Source organism: Chiloscyllium plagiosum, chromosome 5, assembly GCF_004010195.1.
Source record: "Chiloscyllium plagiosum isolate BGI_BamShark_2017 chromosome 5, ASM401019v2, whole genome shotgun sequence".
Lineage (NCBI taxonomy): Eukaryota > Metazoa > Chordata > Chondrichthyes > Orectolobiformes > Hemiscylliidae > Chiloscyllium > Chiloscyllium plagiosum.
In genome coordinates this window covers 66,407,463-66,430,218 of record NC_057714.1, presented here as the reverse complement: position 1 = coordinate 66,430,218, position 22,756 = coordinate 66,407,463, and the positions used below count along the sequence as shown (strand labels likewise).

General features: G+C 40.0%; 1 protein-coding gene across 2 annotated transcripts in view; it reads right to left on the bottom strand.

The window, feature by feature from the left end:
• dnah5l (dynein, axonemal, heavy chain 5 like) overlaps positions 1-22,756 on the bottom strand; it is a 362,555-nt gene that overhangs the window by 157,923 nt on the left and 181,876 nt on the right. For both annotated transcript variants that reach the window (XM_043690231.1, XM_043690232.1), the window contains 10 exons: positions 18,174-18,352; positions 17,690-17,877; positions 17,287-17,481; positions 16,220-16,354; positions 13,392-13,581; positions 12,746-12,963; positions 11,023-11,334; positions 6,759-6,848; positions 6,382-6,618; positions 556-723 (listed from right to left, as the gene is read on the bottom strand). In XM_043690231.1, coding sequence (XP_043546166.1) covers positions 556-723; positions 6,382-6,618; positions 6,759-6,848; positions 11,023-11,334; positions 12,746-12,963; positions 13,392-13,581; positions 16,220-16,354; positions 17,287-17,481; positions 17,690-17,877; positions 18,174-18,352 — 1,912 coding nt within the window. The remainder of the gene's footprint in view (positions 1-555; positions 724-6,381; positions 6,619-6,758; positions 6,849-11,022; positions 11,335-12,745; positions 12,964-13,391; positions 13,582-16,219; positions 16,355-17,286; positions 17,482-17,689; positions 17,878-18,173; positions 18,353-22,756) is intronic.

Genomic DNA, 22,756 nt, shown 5'->3' with positions numbered 1-22,756 from the left:
CATTAGTTCATTGCCATTCTCATTGAGTTAAAAAAGCTTTTTCATTTTCAACTCTTATACTACTTTTATTGATCAACTATTCCTAAAGTTTTGCCAACTATAATTTTGCATGCTTTCATGCTATGTTTGAAGGTGCCTTGCGATGTTTAATTATAATGGTGATGACCTCATGGATCATTAATCCAAAGACCCAAGTAATCTGCTAAGAACTTCAGTTCAAATCCCACCAGGCCAGATGATGGAATTTGAACTAAATTAAACTCTGGAATTAAGAGTCTAATGATGACCAGGAACATATTGCTGATTGTCAGGGGAAAGAAATTGGTTCACTAATGTCCTTTAGGAAAGGAAATCTGCCATCTTTACCCGGTCTGTCCAACATGTGACCCAGACCAACAGCAATATGTTTGACTGTTAACTGCCTTCAGGGCAATCAGAGATGGACAATAATTGCTGGCTTAGTCAGTAATGACTACATCCTTTAAGTGAATTCAAAGAAGTGACAATATAGATATAAATTGTTGCTGCTGTGCTTAATCATATCTGAAACCATACCTTGATCATAACTGTCTTGGCTGTTCCCTGTTCACCAATGAGCAACACAGCTTTTTCTTGTTTCATGACGGTATGCATTAGAAAATCTGTGCGGACATTGTCAACATTTGGAACGAGGATTGATGAATAAGCTGGCACAGAGTCAGGTGGGTAAATATATTCAGGTACCTGAAATTGCAAACACGCATTTCTCCTCTTTAACTTAATTGAAAATATTCAATTATCTTTTGTCTCATTTACAATGCAACAATAATATCTTTCAGCTCTGCTCTGAATTTGCTCTTGGGAAAAAAATAATTGGCAGGCCTGCATGAAGCTAAATCACCCCAGATTTGGAATAACTACATTAAAAACTTGAAATAGCTACAAAGCTTTGCAGAGCTCAGAACCTGAGCAAACTGGAATCCCTGAGCACATTATGTTTCAGTAGGTGACTACAGTCCAGGAGGAGCTAGGAAGAGGTGCACTGAACATTAAGTGATCGTTTCCATGATTGTCATAGATCTTACCTCTCTGGAGATCTCCCCTCTATGGCCCTAGCTATACCTACCTTTTCATCTGTTATCACGAACATTATTTATTCAGGATCTTCTCAGTTCTTTACTTCACATGTTCTTTCCAGCAAATTTATGATTATTTTAGTGTGGTCACTATCAAATGAAAAGCTTAGTAATTTCTCTTCCAATTTCCATCCTTCTATTTGTTTCACATGATCCCTACTCTTCCTCAGCCTCTCAGTCAACTTTTCTGAGTGTAGAAATAGACCGATATCTGATATCTTTATCCAAGATCAACATCCACTACAAGTTCAATGGCTATCTTCACTATGTTTCCTCCCAACCCACTTCCCAAAAGGAATATAATTGGTTGTAAAACATTTTGACACATCCATTTGTGAGAAGAGCATTCTATAAATGTAAATCATTTTCTTTATTGCTTGCTTCCTTTTTCTTTCCTTCTTTTATTTCCTTTCATTGCTTTCTTTCCAGTCATCTCCAACATATCCCTCCCTGCCCAGAGACCCTTCTCATGCAAAACTCAAGAGAGCAACACCCTCCATTGTTTGCTTTTTCCTTGCCACCATTCACCCTTTGCAGATCAACTCCATCTTACTCATACTTTATTTAATCAAGTGTAATTTATTCACTGCTCACAAGGCATAAAGAGAGAGCAAAGGCAGATTGGATAACTACTTTGCACAAACCCTCCTCTTAATCTGCAACCCAGGAATTTCTGCTCACCTGTCGTTTTAATTCTCATAGCAACATAGTCAGAGGTTACATGACACCCAGGTTTAGTCCAACAAGTTTATTTGAAATCACAAACGTTTGGAACACTGCCCCTGCATCAGGTGAAGTGGACGGTAGCACACAGACACAGAATTTAAATACAGAGAGATAATGTGAGATAATTCCAAGTGAATAAGAATGATGGATTGACACAAAGCTGGTCCTTTTTTTCTAAACACTGTTCCTTTTCTCCAGGATACTGTGTACTTTGGTTTTTTTCAGAGGGGTCATAAAACACTCCAGCTCCGAAATGACTGATTTGGTATAGAGATAAGCGGGTATTGGGGGGCCTTTTTGTTTATACGTAAACAGATGAGACTTTAGGCCAAAGCTTTTATGTTTTGAGAAGTAACCTGTATAAATCAAGGGGGCGTGGCTCGCTCTCTAACTGAGCATTTCAGTTCAGAACTTTAGTTAAGAGTGCAGCAGTGGGCTGTGTGGAAACAGGCTGCTAGATTCTCTCTCTTTCTCCCCTTCTAACTTTGACCTGTAAGCATTTGTTTCATTTTTTGCTCTGTGTTTAAGGGGTTTATTTATTGGGACTGATATGTGTATTCAGAACAGCATAATTAAGTCAGTTTGGGATAGTCTGAGTTCTGTGGGTATTCTATATTCTGTTCTTTGTGTTTCATTCTGTAATTTTGTGAATAAACTTTTGTCTGTTTTAAAACCTGGTCGTCAACCAAGCTAACTTACTCCAGGTAATTTTCACTACACACTTACCAAAACAAATTGCAAAGTTACAGTCTGGGCAGCCTGCTTAAGGATGTTTTGAGTGGTCTGGCCTCACCCATAACAGGATACAAATTGTGTGAATGGAGTAAATAATAAATCTTTGCAGGTGATTAAAAGTGTCAAACAGTGTGAGTAAAATGTCTACAGCTGAATAGCAAGCGAAGGGATGACCTGTGACCTGATTAAGATGCTTCTAGCACCGTCATATTTTTGATTTTGTGGAATTACCTCATTGCTTTATACGAGACAGCCTTTACGGGTATCGTCAGCCTGTGCAATTTTTCAGCGGATGACGGAGAACATTTTACAAATCACCATTTATCTAGATGACATGCTAATAACAGGAAAAACCAATAAGGAGCAATTAGAGAACTTGGACATAGTCCTTAGACATTTTCCCCAGGCAGGCATATGCCTTAGAAGGGAAAAATGTATGTTCCAGGCAACCCAAATGACTTACTTGGGCTACAGAGTTGACAAGACCGGGTTACTCCCATTGGAAGATAAAGTGACGGTAACCAAAGGTGCCACAGTTCCCATATATGTTCCACAGCTTAAGTCTTTCCTTGAATTATTACAGAAAGTTCTTACATAACCTGGCATCCATTCTTGCACCTTTGTATCAACTGCTAAAAAAGGATCAGCACTGGAAATAATCACCTAGCCAAGCCATAGCTTTCATTGAAGTGAAGAAACAACTATCATCCTCTAAGGTGTAGACACACTGTAATCTCAAGCAAGATTATGTCATCTAGTGCTGACAAGCGATGCTCCCCATTACAGCATCAGGTAATATTAGCTGGTAGGTGGCCCAATGGAGAGGAATGCCTAATTGCATATGCATCCTGTACTTTGGTGAACGCACATTATAAATACACTGAGAAAAAAAAGGAATATTTAGTGGTCATATTTGGAGTTAGGAAGTTCCACCAATACCTTTATGGGCCGTAAATCTGTAATAATAGCAGACCACCAACCCCTGATAGGTCTACTTATAGAGGACAAAGCAGTGCCACCCATAGCTTAAGGCCAAATTCAGCGGTGGTCTCGAATACTGCACACCTTATATGTTGGAACACTGTCTAGGAGGCTCAGTAGCAACTGTGGATGCATTGAACCATCTCCTGCTGCCAGATGCACCACTGATGGTACTGCCTTTGGAAGAGTCAATAACAGTTTTAAATTTTCTGGATACATTTCCAGCCACAACTGACAATATTAGACTTTGGACACAGAAAAATCCGGTCTTGGCAAAACTGAAACATTTGGTGGTAATGGTGAAAACCAAAAGACTGTCACAATCAGAACTGAAATCTTCTTGAACCCGGAAAGGCCAGATCACTGCAGAGGATGCCATTTTATTATGGGGAGTAAGAATGATTGTCCTGAGCAAAGTTTGCCACCAGATACTGGCTGAACTCCACCAGGGTCATCCAGGGTTTCCAAGATGAAAATGTTGGCGAGAAGTTATGTCTGATGGACAGGATTGGATGCAGACTTAGCTGCGTTGTTTGGGCAATGTTCAGAATGCTAACAAGGGTAAAGCCTATTGGCAGCAGCTCTCCCATATTCATGGGAATGGCCAGGTAAATCCTGGCACCAGTTACCAGTTGACTATGCAGGCCGATTCATGGCTCAACGTCCTTAGGTATTGTGGACACCCACTCAAAGTGGCCAGATGTGCACAGTGTTCCTTTGTCAAACACGGGAACGATGATAGCAAAACTGCACGCATCTTTTGCAGTACACAGATTCCCAGAAGTATTTATCACAGATAATGGGCAATCGTTTACCAGCAGCGAATTTTAGTATTTACTAAAGTCAAATGGTGTTCAACATACCAGGACAGCTCCACAGCATCCACCACCCAATGGCCAAGCAGAAAGAGTAGTCCAAACTTTGAAGGCAGGCTTAAAGAAACAGCCTACTGCTTCATTAGATACCAAACCATCCTGGTTCATATTTGATGATAGGACCACCCATTATGCAACTACAGGGATAGCTCCAGCAGAGGTATTAATGGGGAGAAGACTGCACCAGGTTAATTTTGATCTTACCAGATCAGGGTTGGGGGTGGGAAGGGTGAAATGGCATCAGGAATGCCAATACTAGACACAACACTCCGCTAAATGAGAGGGACAGTTTACTTCAGGGGACAAAGTTTGGAGTAGGAACCATGGGAATGGCCCTCATGGGTAAGAGGCATGGTCAATGTGAGATCAGGTCCAGTGATGTATAAAGTTCAGGTAGGTGCAACGGTCCTGAACAAGTACATGAAAGCTGCAAACTCGCAAACAGTTCAGGAACTAAACATGCCCTGCTCCTCAACAGCCTTCCCAACTGTTCTGGACCCTCTCTGTCAAGCGTTGAAGGTACCTCAGAATCTGAGATGGACACGGCAGACGTCGCTACCTCAATATCTTTGCTACCTGAAGTGGCGAATGAACTTCTTCAATGTGTGTTACATGTTGCCTGTCTCAGAGCCAGAGATGGAGGAACCTGAGCCATGCTAAAACATCCCAGGAAGAGTAACAAGAAAAAAAACCGTCTATGTCTTTAGATTCAGAGATGGAGGAATGTAGTGACTGAAATGAGGTCAGTCAGGTGGACCTTATAGGATATGAGTTCTCTTATTGGAGCTGTTAATGGCCAGATCATTTGGGGCAGCGCAGTGGCTCAGTGGTTAGCACTGCTTCCTCACAGTGCTTGGGACACAGGTTCAATTCCATCCTCGGATAACTATCTGTGTGGAGTTTGCATGTTTTCCCTGTGTCTGCATTGGTTTCCAATGCTAAATTGACCATGGTGCCCAGGGATGTGCAGGCGAGGTGGATTAGCCATGGGAAGTGCAGGGTTACAGGGATGGAGTTGGTCTGGGTGGGACGCTTGACAGAGGGTTGGTGTGAACTTGATGGACCAAATGGACTGCTTCCATACTGTAGGGATTCTGCTTCTGAATCTGGTCCAATCAGGGAGCTCTGGATATCAGACATCCTGTTCACTTTAAGAGCTGGCACTGAGGAACCTGGATCAGTGTCAAGGGCTCTCCACGTGTAAATAAAGTGAACCTTGGTGACGGGATACTGGCTTCTGTAGAGTTATTTCAAACAGTATACTACTGTCGTGAATTACATTTAAGCAATGACACATTTTATTCTGTGGATATATAGTTGTCATATATATACAGCAAAGATTCACAAAGGGGATGAGAGGAAATGCCAGTTATTCTGTTTTGATCGTGTTGAGGCAAGAAATATTGATCAGGGCACATGGTGAGCTTCTTTAGCCTTTTTCAAACAGTGTTTTGACTTCTTATACACTCTGTAAATGTCAGATGGGCCTCAGTTTATTAGGTCGCTCAACAGTCTGTACCTCTGACAATAAACTATACGCTCAAGTCTGCACTGAAAGGTCAATTTAGATTAAGTGATCCCTTCATGAACTGGAGTTGAACACAATTCTCAGACTCAGAAGCAAGATTGTGAACACTGAGCAAAAGCTAGAATGACAATTATAATAAGAAAGTAGCATAGCACTCGTCAAAAACACATTTTTCCAAGTAATGACTGCTTTTATGAGACTATAACTTTTTTCTTGTTTTACACTGTACCATTCTCTTCCTGCTACACTTTGATGTTTCTGCAGACCTGAGGAGACGATTAATGCAAAATATGCACTTTGGGTGCAAAGTTTCTTCAATGTAATATTGAGTGGAAAGGTACTTGGTTGTCTGTCTATGTATCAATCATTCAGTTAACCACAATTAGATGAGATGCCTTAATTAAAATTATTAAATACTAACTCTCTTTGACCAGTGCTCCCAGTGACCATCAGCACGGACAACAAATTCAAAGATTGTTTCATCTCCTTCGGTCACGGGAAGCTCTAGTGGTGCAGAATGATTCTGCAGAAAGCTTTCCATTTTTGCTCTGTCATCCAGTTCGAGAAGAGCTCCAATTGACCACATTACAGCAAAAATAAATAAACGGGCAACTTCCTCTGAGCTCGGCTGCTTGTCTTCAATTCCTGGTAGTAGGCCCTAAAAAAAATTACATTATTTCACTATGTACCGATCTTGAAATATTTGGGATTTTTTATATTTGGTTATTTATATATATATATATTTTAAATACTTGGTTATAATGAAACATTTTTTTCCTAACCAGACAATTCACTTACCTGCAGAAGGTCAATGGCTTGTTTAATGTACATGCATTCCAGAATTTGCATTTTTGGTGTGACAGCAGTAAAGACAAAACTGACCAAGTCCTTCAAAAGAGCAAATGAAATATAAATAATATTTAGAAAAGTACCAAGTGAACCAAGAATGTTATCTTCAGAAATTTGTGATATAGCTTTGTCTCAACAAAGAGAACCAGACCGTACGAAATATTTCCTATGGAATTCACATAATGGATCAAATATTCTCCATTAATACTGTGAAATTCTATGACTCTCTGATTCTAAATAAAGGTAAAGTTCAGATGATTACAAATACTACAGAATTCTACCCCAGCTATATAGAGTATGCAATCTAAAAGTAATCAAATCTTTTACATGGAATATGGCATATTCGTGGATACATTTTTGAAGCAAATTGCAGAAATTTTAATAAATACTTATATTTATACATTTCTGAGGTTGTACAACATAGAGTCATAGTGATGTACAGCATGGAAACAGACCCTTTAGTCCAACCCGTCCATGCCGACCAGATATCCCAACCCAATCTAGTCCCACCTACCAGCACCCGGCCCATATCCCTCCAAACCCTTCCTATTCATATACCCATCCAAATGCCTCTTAAATGTTACATTTGTACCAGCCTCCACCACTTCCTCTGACAGCTCATTCCATACACGTACCACCCTCTGCGTGAAAGGTTGCTCCTTAGGTCTCTTTTATATCTTTCCCCTCTGACCTTAAACCTATGCCCTCTAGTTCTGGACTCCCCCACCCCAGGGAAAAGATATTGCCTATTTACCCTATCATACCCTTCATAATTTTGTAAACCTCTATAAGGTCACCCCTCAGCCTCCGACGCTCCAGGGAAAACAGTCCCAGTCTGTTCAGCCTCTCCCTATAGCTCAAATCCTCCAATCCTGGCAATATCCTTGTAAATCTTTTCTGAACCCTTTCAAGTTTCACAACATCTTTCCGATAGGAAGGAGACCAGAATTGCAATGATATAAAACCAGATAAGGACCTACAAAGCCACATTATCAAAAGCTTAGTAAAAAGTCAAGTTTTAAAGACCACAAAGAAACGTGCAGGAGAAAGATGGAGCAGTTTAGGGAGAGAATTGAAGAGCTTAGGCCCTTGTTTGTTGGAGACAATGATTAACACTGGGAATGCTCAAGGCAGTGTAATTAGAGGAATGCAGTGGGGGAGGAGGAGTTTAAACTGTATGTTAAACTGTCTAGAATTATCAGACAGTAGAAGAACTAGTAGTAGTGGTCATGGTAGTAGTGGATGACTCAACAGTTTGAGGGATAGAAAAATCTAGTTTGAGCTGAGATCCCGAATGGTCTGTTCCCTCCCGGGTGCAAGAGTTCAGGACATAATGGAATGACTGAATAAACTTCTGGAAAGGGAGGATGAACAACCATGGATTGTGGTTCATGTGAGAACCAACAACATAGGAAGGGACAGCTTGAAGGTCTTACAGGATCAGCTTCAGGACTGGAGGGTTACAAATGTGATGGCATTATTTAAGAAAGGGGTGAAGGATAACTCAGGAAACTACAGACATATTAGATTATATTAGATTACCTACAGTACGGAAACAGGCTCTTCGGCCTAACAAGTCCACAACGACTCTCTGAAGAGTAACCCAGCCAGACCCATTCCCCTACCCTATAATCACCCCTGATTAATGCACCTAACAGTATGGGCAATTTAGCATGGTCAATTCACTTGACCTACAAATCTTCGGATTGTGGGAGGAAACCAGAGCACCCAGAGGAAGTCCACACAGACACGGGGAGAATGTGCAAACTCCATACAGACAGTTGCCCGAGGCTGGAATCGAACCCAGATCCCTGGTGCTGAGGCAGCAGTGTTAACCACTAAGCCACCGTGCCACCCCTGAGCAAGCGCACCATCCCACATCAGTATAAGCTCAACAGTGGGAAATCTGATGGAGGCCATAATATGGGATAAGATAACTATACACCGATAAAAATAAGTTAATACTAGACAGTCAACAATGGCTTTGTCAAAGGCCGGTTATGTCGGTAAAAACTAATTGAATTCTTTGACAATGTGACATAAGCAGTGAATGAGGATGCTGTGGATGTTGTAAATTTGGACTTTCAGAAAGAATTTGAGACAATACCACATGTCAGGTTGGTTAGCAAATTAGAAATACTTGGGATTGATGGGTCCTTAGCATTTTTCAGACTGGAGATGAGTTGAAAGTGGTGGTCCCCAGGGATATATGGTGCGATCCTTCCTTATTCTAATTTATATAAATCATTGGAGATAAGTGTTGAGGGCAAAATCTCAAAATTTGCAAATGATGCAAATGAGGATCAGTGAATTGTGAGGGTGATGCTAAGTAACTTCAGAGGGACATTGACAAGTTAGCCAAGAGGGCAGACACCTTGGCGAATGAATTTTAATGCAGAGAAATATGAGCGAATGCATTTTGTTAGAAGAAACACAGAGGACATTACAGGCTCAATGGTACAACTTTGAGGGGATTACAGGAGCAGAGGGACTTCAGAATTCAAATGTATAATTCCCTGAAGGTGGCCAGTCAAGTTGTTAAAAAGGATTGTAGAATCCTTGGGTTTATAAATAAAGGCATACAGTGTAAAAGCAAGGAAGTGGTGCTGCACTTCTACAAATCATTGGTCAGACCATATTTGTTCCGTTCTGGGCAGCTTATTTAAGGAAGGATGTTAAAACCCTGAAAAGAGTGCAAAGGAGATTTACTAGAATGATTTCAGGAATGAAGGATTTTAGGTATTAGAATTATTAGAGAGATTAGGCTTATTCTTCTTGAAGCACAGAAAATTAAGAGGCAATCTTATTGAGCTGCTCGAAGTTAAGAAGAATTTTGACAGGTAAAGAAGAATATTCTGTTTCCACAAACTGGAATGTCGATAATTAGACATCACAAATTCAAGATTGTCAGCAAGAGAGCAAGGAATGAAATGAGGAGAAATATCTTTACTCAGAGAGCTGTTAGGATTTGGAATGAACTGCCTAGGAGCGTGGTGAAGACAGAGTCCATAGGAGGTTTCAAAGGAGAGCTGGATATATAAGTGAAGAATTTAGAGAGGAACAGAGATAAGGCTGGAGAATTGGATGAACTGGATAGCTCTTTTGGGAGCTGGTACCAGGAAATGATGGAAAAAAAAACAAGAAGTGCTGGAAAATTTCAGCAGGTCTGGCAATATCTGTAGAGAGAAAAACAGAATTAACCTTTTGAGTCCGCTGACTCTTCATCAAGGTTCTGACCATGAGTTACTGGACTCGAAACGTGACACTATCTTTCCCTCTACTCTGGCACTTTCTACTTTTGTTTCAGATTCCCACCATCTGTGGTTCTTCAAGTTTATTTCAGACATCATGATGGAGCACATAAGACTTTGGTAGGGCCATAACTGGGGTACTATGTGTAGCTCTGGTTACCATACTAAAGGGTGGATATGATTGTATTAGAGGAGTTGCAGAGGAAATCCATCAGGGTGTTGCCCTGGCTAGAGTATTTTATGAATGAAGAAAGATGACAACAGGCTGGGATTGTTTTCCAAAGAGCACTTCAGAAGGCTGATGGTTTACCTGATAGACTTTTACAAAATTATAAGGGGCATAGATAAAAGAGATAGGAAAAAAAACCCTTTCCCTTCAGTACAGGGGTCAATAACTAGGGTGCTTGGAGTTAATGTAAAAGCTTTGAAGGGATTTAATGAATAATTTTTCACCCAGAGAATGGTGGTTATCTGCAAATCACTGCCCGAAATAATGGTAGAAGTGGAAACCATCACAACATTTACAAAGTACTTAGATGAACACTTGGAACACCATAACAAACAAGCCAACGGGCCATTTGCTGGAAAATAGAACTGGAGTATATAGATATTTGATGACCAGTACAGACATGGTGGGCCAAAGATCCTTTTTTCCTGCCGTATGATTCTATGACATCCAACTGCATAGCAATGGAGAGGCATTGGAGGAAGACAGTGAGGTAAATCATGTCAAGGTTTCAGATGGGTCAAGACAGAAGAGAAAGGTTAGGGTTTATCTTTGTCCCAGTCACATTGGATGTAATTTCTGAATTTAAAAACTTATTGAAACTAACAACTTAATTGATAATTTATGAAGAATAAATTGGGGACAACTCAGATTATCTCTTGTGAAATGTTAGTTTATTTTAACTGAGGTGGAACATATTTAATACAAACATTAATAAAACTTAAACAATAAATACCTGGAAAACACTATCAAAGCAGTTCCAAAGAAGCTCTGACTGTGCAGTGGGTAATTTCTGAAGCCATGCTTTGAGTATAGGTCTCCAGTCTAGTACTGATGAACTCATAAACACCATGCCATTTCTTGATACAGTAGCTGGAGAAGCATTGTCAATGTTATGAGGCTCAAAAACAATTTTGCAGTTTGGTGCCATTGGGATGCGATCACCATTAGCTAATGTAAGTGTTTTGTTGTCATCTAAAACAGAGTTAAGATTCTCAATCCAAATGGCATCCACAGGTCCATCCAGTACAATCCATATGTGTTCTCCCTGCAAGTCAAATATTTGGCAAAAATTTCCCTGTCAATAACTTTCCCCAATAGATAGAAATCTTCACAATTACATTACCCAAGTATGCACTATGTATATCTATATAAGTATTATTTAAAATGTTACATTTACATGTCCTTCATTTTCACAAACCTACCTTGCTGTTGTTATTACTTTTAGTCACAGGTTTAAATTTCTAAATTGACCATTATCTGACTAAGTCAGACACGGATCAAATTTAAAATATATAAGTTGGTATAGATATGTTAAAAGGATTTGTACAAAAAAAACTAAATCCAGATGACCTGAATAAATCCAGGTAGATGCTATTGCTAGCAGATGAACTAACATTCGATCACTTCACCATCCATTCAATATCAAAAGCTTTTAGTGTAATAAAAGGTCCCAAGACAATACACTCTTCATTGTCCAGAAGCTTGGACAAAATGGTAGGTTTTAAAAGTTGTCTTAAAGGAGGAAAGAAGGCAAAATAGAGATTTGAACAAAAGTACATGCAGGGAATTCCAGAGCTTGTATCTGGATGACAGAAGGTCACCAATGACAGAGCAATAAAAATTGAGAGTACACAAGAAGCCAGAATTAGAGGAGCACAAACATTTCAAAGAATTATTGGGCTGGGAGGGGAAAGATCATGAAGGGATTTGAAAAGAAGGAGCAGAATTTTAAAACTAAGCTGTTGCTTGTTCAGGAATTTAATGTCAGGAAGCAAGCACAGGCAATGGTACTCCCAGCTACAAAATCAGTCTGGATGTGTACAAAATCTGCACAGGTTAGAAACATGTTCATGAACAATTATTCTCCTAACATTTTCTGCTCTATTTCTATACACAGTGCCATTTTGGTACATGGGGCAGCTAAAATGCTAACTAAGCATTCATTCAGCTAACCCTAACCTAGAGGAAAACAAAACATCTGTGGTAGCTCATCTTTCCAATTTACACTGAGAGATAATAGTGTACTTGTAATCATGGCTTATACTCATTGGTTTCTGTTTCTATACAGATATATTGCCTTGATGCCATCAAGACAAAAAGAAAATTAATTTTATAAATCACTCCTGAACAACTTTGTTTTGTTTAGTTTTATCATGTTGATCATCAAATTTGTTTTACTTATAGATAACCAATTTACCTTTTACTTTGTTCCTATAAAAATATTTTAGCCACACAGTATAGGCATGACTATCACCCAAAATCATTGAAGAGTTTAGAGATCATATGACCTTTCTAACATTTAACATAAAATTCTTCAGAGACAACAAATAAACTTTTCATATTGCAGCTCCATAATTTTTGACACAATATGTGTCAAAATGGGCTCCCAAAAAACATTTCTTATCCACTCTCATAAGCACGAAACTTATGAGCAGCATATGAAAGCATTAGTTTACCTTTTTTGCTTTCAATGTTTTTCTCCATAGTGTAGAGAAAACACCATCTGTCCAGTCATTTGTTGCAACATCCAAAGTTCCAAACATCTGGGAGGCTGTGATTGCCTTTGGATTCATTCTCATCTCCTTGTGAGGATCGCCACAATCTGTCATTGCTTTCATTAAGGTATTAATACACTTTGTTTTCCCAGCTCCACTAGGGCCAAGAGTCATCATACCTAACACAGATGCAACAACATGTTTTACACAAAAAGATTGCCATAGAAACAACAATACGTAACCTGATTTATTTGATTTGATTTATTGTCACATGTACTTAAGTACAGTGAAAAGCTTTGTTTGTGAGCAGATTATAGTAAGCAAGGACATGCAGATCATAGGGTGAAAAAAACTTGGACAGAGTAAGGTATACAGGTTACACCACATAGGACGTGCGCTAGGCAAGATCATCATTAACAAGCTCAGTATTATTTGCATGAAGCATCCTTTGCAAAATTAATTTTTAGAACTTTAAGTGGTTATTTACAAAAATAGCAGATGGAAAGCCAATTCAATCATAAATGTGTGGATTAGTCTTTTTCTAACTTGCACATTCATCATGTCTGTAGCATATTTTGTTCTACTCTTCAATAAAGTGCACTCTAACCATGTCGGACTCTTTGAGTTTCATAGAGTTGAATGAGCTTCAGGATCCATGGAGGATGGTAAATAATCCCAGCATCCATTGTTTGTTTCTCAATAGCAGCTTCTAGTTCAGGGTAACCTGCTTTATCCAATGTAATTCCAGGAAATAAGTCATTGATCAAACTCATGAATAAAGGTTCATCTTCATCCACCTAAACAGAATAAATAATTTTTCATTGTGAAATACTTTCTCCTGTTATTCTATTATTTCTGAGTTGGGTCACATACAAAAATATACATGGATAAATTTGGCGAGGAAGCACCCAAAAGTCTGCTATCTATTTCCTATCTATGTAGAGAAGCATAGTACAACTGTAAAAGCAATACAAACTGAGAAGGAGAATTTTCATGTTACTGTTGTCCTGTTTAAACTTAAAGTTGGCATGATGTAAGTGCAAATTAAGTGCTGGTATCTGTGCTGACTTACTACTGTGTTGACATCTACCCTAACCTTCCTAATGGACCTGCATCCTAGTGATCACGGCTTCCAGTAGTCCTCAGAAAGAATACCTAACACATAAATGTAAATTGAGGTCCAATAATGCAATTAGCACCCTATCCTAGTTATATCTTGCTACATCTTGCTCTCGCCAACCAGGTCAGATACAAAGATACAAGTCAGGAGGCATCATTTCCCCCAAAACTTAAAGGGATCTTAATGTTCGCAAGTATTCTGAGATTTATTTTTCACACTGAAGTCATAGTCATAGAGATGTACAGCACAGAAACAGAACCTTCGGTCCAACTCGTCCATGCCAACAAGATATCTTAAATTAATCTAGTCCCATTTGCCAACATTTGGCCCATATCCCTCTAAACCCTTCCTATTTGTACACCCATCCAGATGCCTTTTTAAATGTTGTAATTGTGCCAGCCTCCACCATACATGCACCATCCTCTGCATGAAAAAGCTGCGTCTTAGGTCCTTTTTATATCTAATCGCTGAAAGCTTTATAAGCCGAGCGCAAAAAATCTAATGTGATTAGTAAAAGAAACAGAGATTACACAAGCAAAATCTACTTCAAGCATTAAGTGTTTAGGATTTGCAATGTATGTCTGACAGCATGGTGGAAACAGATTTTAAAGTGATATTTGTAAGGGAATTAGATAAATGCTTGAAGGAGAAAGAACTGTAATAATATGGCAAAGATGTGGATAAGTACAAAACACTGGATTCTTCTTCAAAATATCCAACACAGCTTCAAGGGGATGAATGGATTATTTCTATGCTGTCATGCTCTATGGCTGAGATTTAATCCTGTAGCTCCTAAGTACAGGTACAAATGTGTTCAGTGGTGGTTTACTCTCCACATTCCCCTCCCCTCCCCGCAACCAATGAGAAATCTCTCCAGATCAGAGAGTTAAGAGCTGAAGGAGCAAGCTTCTCTGCAAATCACAGGCCTCCATGTTAAAGTCCTGCCAGCCAATCCAAACAAAATAAACTGCAAGCGCTAGAATCCAAAGTAGTCAAGTGGGAGGCCGAAAGAACACAACAAGCCAGACAGCATCAGGAGGCGGAGAAGTCAATGTTTCGGATGTAACCCTTCATCAGGACTCAGGGTGGGGTATGCGGAGCTGCAGATAAAGCGAAAGTGGGGGAAGGGTTTTGGGTGGGGAGAGGGGCGGAGTGGTGAGGTAGGGATAGGTGAACACAGGTGGTGGGTACGACCCGGTTGGTCAATGGGAGAAAAGAATCCAGCTGGTAGCTAGAAGGAAGGATTAGTCAGAAAAATGGAAGGGAGGAAGGGGGCTGGAAAGGGAGTTGGGGGATGGGTGGAAAGGTTATTTGGAATTGGAGAACTCAAAGAAGCACCTTTTCCTCTGCTTGTTGCAGCCCTCCTCAGTATTGATTCTCAGCATAGATCTTTTGGAACACCACTACCTTCTGCCAGTCTGAATGACCAGACCCATCTCTGCTTTCTATTTTGAGGCCAGAGTGTATTCCATTCTGTCACTTGTCCCTGACACCACATTCTCTGACCTTATTCAATAGCTTAACATCAGGCATTTTATCAAAGTCTTTTGAATATACAGATAAATTCCATTTACTGCATTACCTTTGTCTACTCTCTCTGTTACCTCTTAAAAAACTTTACGTCTGGTCAAGTAATACTTTCCCTTTTGAAACTGATGCTAACTATTCATTAATTATGTTTCTCATTTAAGAAAAAAAAAGCTGCAAATGCTGGAAATCAGAAACAAAATCTGAAACTGCTGGAAAAAATCCACAGCTCTGGCAGCATCCGCAGAGAGAAAGCAGAGTTAGTGTTTCAGGTCCATTGAGTGTCCTGAAGAAGGATCACTGGAGTGAAGCATTAACTCTGATTCCTCTCCACAGATGCCATCCGACCTGCTGAGTTTTCCCAGCAATTTCTACTTTTGTTTCTGATTTTAGATGTTGTTCCATTCTCTCCACTTGTACAGGTTGCATTAGTTTTCCTCCGACTAATGTTTGCCAACTGTCTATAATTCCCTGGGTATGTTCTGTCCCTCTTCATAAATACAATGATCACGCTATCCATCTTCCAGTCCTCCAGCACTAGAGAATTTTCTAATAAGCTATTAAATATAAGTAAAAATGCTATGCCACCCATCGTATAATTTCTTTAAAAATATGTGGATATAATTCATCAATCAAATCAAACAAAATTAGTCTTTTTTTAATTTAAATGTATAATAAATAGTACCCATGCATTGAAGAGGTCCAAATATTGCAACAGTTCATTTAAAAGCAATGAATAGGAACAAAAGACCCTCCTTCAAAATGCGAATCTGTTTCTGCACACATACCAGCTTAGAAAGATTCATGTCACGCAGAACTCTCATCACCACTGTTTTCTCTGGTTCATTTGGGTTTGATCTTTTGACAGCACCCAGAGTTCTCAGCACAGACAGAATGTTTCGCAAACCAAAGTCATAGTGCACCTGCCGATGTAGAATAATAAGCAATACCATTCAAACAACATTGTGAGCAACAATGAATATTAATAAGGTATTGTAAAAGTTAGACAGAGCCTAGAATACAAGTAAGCCTTGTATTTGAGTGCAGTCCTGGATTCCTGGTGAAAAAACTTACTCAAACACATGGACAAATAATCTCCATGAAATTTCTCAAAATTGACACTTAGCCAAATTCTGGTAAAATATATCTCATTTTCAATTCCGTCTAACTAAACAAAAATATGCTTTTATAAGTCAAGACATCTGCCTATTTTGCAATTTTGTTACTTGTCTAAGAAACTTGTAAAAAACTTTCAATGGCAGTGAGTTTTATATCATTTGAAAATTCTATGCATTATGAAGGAGCCTCAATTTAGTTTCTTCCCAAAAATTGCTAAAATGCATTGTATACTCACTGTACAAGTTTTATTTTGTTCACAGAATGAACTTATTGAATGATTTGTAAACATTCAAGCCCTAGTTACACCTCATTGTTCCTAATTTTGAAATAATATTTGAAATGGCGTTTTGTTCAAAGAAGATTTGTTCTCAATATTTCAGTTTCCATCCAAATCCTACATGCTTATCTGAATAATTTATTTCATCCCCTGTAAAACTACATTTTCAAAAATTGAAAACATAATTACGGCATTTTACTTCCTGGTTTGCCAACTATGTAAATATATCAATGCAATAGGCTTCTTGCCTTGGTTACTGGCAATACCATCACTGGACACATGATGATCTCTTGTCTGAGCACCAGATTCAAATTAGCTTTAAAGAAAGGGAATCCAGGCTACAAAGCTCCACAGATCTTCGCAGCAGGCCCTGTTTGATATCAGCCAGACATCCCATTACATTTCCACTGACAACAAAAACCAGCCTTACATGCTACCATAAACAGTAGTTAAGTGTACCTGTTTTGATAATTGCTCCTCACAGAGTTTGTAGAGTGTATAAAACTTGCGACTAAGAATTTGGTTATCACGGAAACCAGCACTAGCCAACTTGACACGCATTATAATGGCACGATCAGGCACCATCATGGCTACTGTACGGAACTGAATCTTTAGATTTTCAGGAAGCTCCTGACGTCCTGCATAACCTGGGTTCTAAAATTAACATTGATTAAAAGCGATTACTGGCAAAATTGACTTATTTAGATGTGAAATATACCATGGAATCATAGACTCCCTACAGTATGACAAACATTCTCCTGCAAAATATAATTTCTTTCAGCTAGATTAATATTTAGAAGAAAACTGCAAATTTACTTCAGCAAATATTAATTTTGATCTTTAATATTGAAGGGTCCCTTACCATTGTTAGGAAGATACCAAACTCTCTGTCCATTTCTACGACATCACCATCAGTGAAATAAAACTGGGGCTTTTTGTTCTTCTTACATTGCAATACAATGTAGATTTGTTGAGCAGCTACTGACAGCACAGGCAATTCAATACGGTTGAATTCATCAAAGCAACCCCATGCACCAGACTGAGCAAGACCTAAAGGGAAAGATCAATAATTCAAAGGCCTGAAACCTAAAATTGTCTGACCAATCATTTCCCAAAAAAACTGAACACTGTATTTTACTCCTGGTGTTACATTGCAACAGTGACTACACCTCAAAATTATTGAATTAGCTGAAAGATGCTTTGGGATATGTTGAAGTCTTGATACAAATGCAAACTCTTCTTTACTTCATCTCTCAAAACAACAAGGTAATGTGGAAATCTTTGGATGTTTATTCACTATACTACATCTCAGAGATGCTCAAAGAAAATAAAAAGATCACTTTTACCTTTGTAGATGCGACCAAGGCCTCTATAATCCATCTGATCTGAGCAATTAAACACAACAACATACTTTCCAAGACATTTGCCCATGTCCTTGGTGGTCTCTGTTTTTCCTGTACCTGCAGGTCCTGCTGGTGCACCACCCATACTCATCCCTAAGGCCTGAGACAGTGTAATGTAACATCTGAAATGGGTATACAAAGACAGGTATTTAATAATTTATAATTAAAATGTAATGTCCCAGTGATATAAAAGATAATGCTATCCCTGCTAAACAAGCAAATTATCAAGAAATCAAAGCATAATAATGAGTAGTCAGCATGGATTTCAAAAGTGAAGGTACATTTGCCAAAACTAACTGAATTCGTTAAAGGGGGAGCAGAGCAGACTATAATAAGGTAGTAGGTATAATATATCTAAATCTTCCAACAGGATTCTGGTAAGGTACTGTGTTATAGATTAGTCAGGTCAGAGCTTGCAGGGTCTCAGGACTTGTTACAGCATGGTCACCTAGCTGGCTACATAAAGCAGAGAGTTGAATTGAATTGAATTTGCTTTATAGTCATATGTACCATTGGAGTACAGCGAAAACTTTACAAGTCACCACTTATGGCACCATAGTTCAAACAAATGTTCAGACTGTCAAAAAGTAGAAGTGGAAACCTACAATGATCAGCATTGGAGTACTGTTGTTCACAACTTATATTCAAATATAAACTTTGGAATTAAACACAGGATGGAATATTCTCACTTAAAATTCAATTAAAGAGATTCATAATGCTCAGTCTGTCATGGCCCGGGATAACTTTATTATAACAATCCTCTGCTCTTCACCATGTTAATTATGGATCAGGGCTCTTTGGGACCCTTCATATGGAATCAGAGGCCGCTGACGGGTATATGCTGATCTGCTGGGTCCTCCTGCTATTTGCATTGTAGGTGCCATATTTAAAGCCAGCTGCATATCACTTTAGGTGCTGTAGGCCCAGAATTGCTACTTTGCAGCATTGCACCATTATGGCACAGAAAGAAAAGCTCACATCCTGCTTCACAGCCAGGAAACTGGAGGTGCTGATGGACAGGCTAGTGGAGAGGATGACATTGTTCTCCAGCTGACCACCATGGGAGACCACCTACCAGCCCAATGCATCCTGGACTGGATTGCAGACAGATTATATATGTGCTAGATGAAGCCAAACAGTGCAGGAAAAAAGTCAATGGTCTTCTGTGCTCCACTAGGATAAGTGTCATCCTCTCTCTGCTGCACCACAAAGGACCATCACTCACTCTAACTCTGCTTCCGCACACGTATCTCACCTAGACTACACCTCTTACTATTGCATGCATCAGCACCACACCATGGCTCTCACACCCCAACCTTCTAAACAACTAACCCTCGCTGCTCTAAGTGCTTTGGAGTGAATCACCGGGGACGCTCCCTCACCTCTCCCACTTAAACATCATCACCAACTACTTTTCCATTATACTCAATCCCTCCCAGTGTCTCACTACAAGGAATATAAGCCCTTGACAACTGGGCTAAGAGGTCCAGGATGGGTTGCAATTGGAAGACATCAGGCCCCATGAGGAGAACATTCTTGAATGAACCAGAGAAGAACATGATCATTCATGTGAGGGACAAGGACAGCTCAATGCTTAATCAACTCAGTAAGCTTGACTGTGTTGTTCTCCTATCACCACAAGAGCTAATTTATTCTTAATCTGCACAAGGTTTTATCCCTCTTAGACAACTAATTCCCTTTTTTCTCTTCTGCGAGCACCAACATGATACAAAGGAAAAACAGGCCAGCTCTGAGATCCTCAGCTCCACCTTCTACTCTGAGGAGGAAACACTGAACACACCGAGGATTCCCGAACAAGGTCTCCACTGAGCAGCCTCCACCAGCTCAGAGACTTTCACCCCGGATAGGTTCTCCATCTAGATTAGACTCAGGGGCACATTCTGGTGAGCATATCACTGCCACATCTCCACAGTTGGTGAGAAGGAAATGCCCCAGGTCTCTGGAACTCAGGGAACGACTGGAATCTGGCACCTGCTAAGTTCCAGGCAGAAGATGATCCTTTGGTCTCAGCCAAATGCACAGACAGGAACAGCAGAAAGGCTTGTCAGAGGCAGTCAGTGAGCTGGATTGAATAATGGAGGAGTCCACTAATGTTATCAACACAGTGCTGCCTTTGGCATGCATTTGCCTGGTAGCCTCTGCCGACAGGTTGGTAACCACTATACAGAGCCAAGGGCAGTACACTCAGTAACTGCTGGCTTTCACTTGGACCTCCACCCCATTACTCTGGCCACATGTGCTCAGCATATGTGGCAAGTTGAGAGGGAACAAGGGACCTCTACATCACTCCAAATGCCCCTTTCTCTCAGGAAATGAGGGTGATGCCAGCAGGCATTGTGGGAAGATGAAGCCTCAGGCAGGATTCCGAGAAGGTCCTCCTCAGGATACTCCAAAGGTGCCCGGCCTCCCTATTTTGCCTCTGCCTGTGATCTCAAAGCTTGCAGTAGTTCAACTTGAGGAGAGTGAGCCTGAATCAGGGCAGGACAATCTCAATCAGAGAACTCTCTAGGCCCAAGGGCGTCCAGGATTGACTGCCTGACTCTTTCAAGCAGAGTCACTTTCAGCGCAGGCTCTATCCTGCTGAGATTGGCACTATACTTAGATGAGGAAATAAACTTACTCAGAGTACATTAATGGCAAGGGAAACACATCACCAAAGGTAACCTTTCAATTGTGTAAATATATGCTCACCTGCACTACAGAAATATGTGCAATTATATTTTCACTCTCAGACCTGGTTAAGCTGCACGCATATGAAAGATGAGCAGCCCATGCATGTAAGAAATTGCAACCAACAAGCATTGGTCATGACTCACAAGCAACTCAGATTCCGGGATCTTTGAACCATGACATTCAGGACTGCAGCCATGGTAATCTCCATGTAAGATCCGTGACCAAGTATTGGAGAGGGATGTCAGAAAGATAACACAGGTTTATTAAAAATGTTCTCAGCCCTGTCATCCATAGTATTGAAGCCTCATGAAACACCCTCACACAGTGTGCTATTGAGGTTTCCCAAGGAGCTCTGAAGTATGTGACATTCTCCAATTGTACTTTGTAAAACCAAAATTTTTAGCAATGATAGTAGAATTCTGCCAGCAAGCCATCATTAAACTACCACCATGAGCTCCACAAAAAAAGTCTTTGTTCCACATCAAAGGCCATGTCATTATATACTTACATTTCAATGTGAAGACCTGACAGCTGTGAAACATTGTCTCTCAGTGCCAGCTAGTGCTTGTGAAATGGAAAGTTCAAGTTCTGATTTTAAATGCCTTGTTCTCGTGAAAGTTGCATTGCTGACACAACAAAGTGGGCATTAGTACTCAAAATGTGGTGCTCCTGATTGTTTGAGGCCAAGATTTCAATATGCATTCTTTGATAATGAAGCCAGGGGGCGGGGGTGATGTTACTGAATGAGTGGAGGTAAGGTTACTGTAACTGTCTGAATACAGTCTCCAATTCCAAGGACTTTACTCGAGACTGAAGGATGAAGCAGCAATTTACTTTGCCCGCTTTGCATGTGGTGTCAGCATTTTGTGCAGTTATTGAGCAGTTGGTTTTAATTCCTAGATGGCAAGGATCCAATTTCATGTTCTTTGAATGAGTTGTGCCTGTTACACAAAATTTTGCCCATATTTCATGTTCCCTTTGTTGCTGTCCCTTTGGCTCCAATGCTCTTTTGAGCTTTCCCAGTTTCCATTGAGGCTCTTACAGATTACGGATTACATTACAGTGTGGAATCAGGCCCTTCGGCCCAACAAGCCCATACCGACCCGCCGAAGCGCAACCCACCCATACCTCTTCATTTTATAATTTATATGCATACTTTACCCCCAGAGCCCTTAACTTTGAAATTTCCCATGTTCTTGTCTACCCAACACCCTCTCCATATGGAACCAGATCAATCCTCTTATTCTAAAAGCTTCTGGCTCCCTCCTATTGTCTACAAGGTACAACCCTACTAACTACAATTTTCACCTATCAATGTCATCATTTGCTCATGGCAATAAAACCTATCCCAAGGCCTGAGTTGCCCACTTTCCCAGGACTTTATGGACAGCCCATAATAAGACAATGACCATTACTGAGCAAACCCGTGAAGGACAAACTGGCTTGAAGGACAATCCTGACTCATTCTAGACTGATGTCTATATTGCATCTGAGCTTTCCTACCTGTGATTCCCAGAGTGGTTGCACTTGAACTGTACGATTAACCATCTCAGATTGAAGGACACAGATCCCTGAAAGAGCAAACAACTCACTGATGGTGACCAACTCCCTGGACTAGAATCGGATGAGCCTTTGACTGACTGTGATCGTATTTTGATTTGATTTGATTTGATTTATTATTGTCACGTGTACAGTGAAAAGTATTGTATTGCATGCTAACCAGACAAATCATATCTTACATGAGTACATCAGGGTAATAGAACACAATAGGAGAAAGTGAGGACTGCAGATGGTGGAGATCAGAGCTGAAAATATGTTGCCGGAAAAGCACA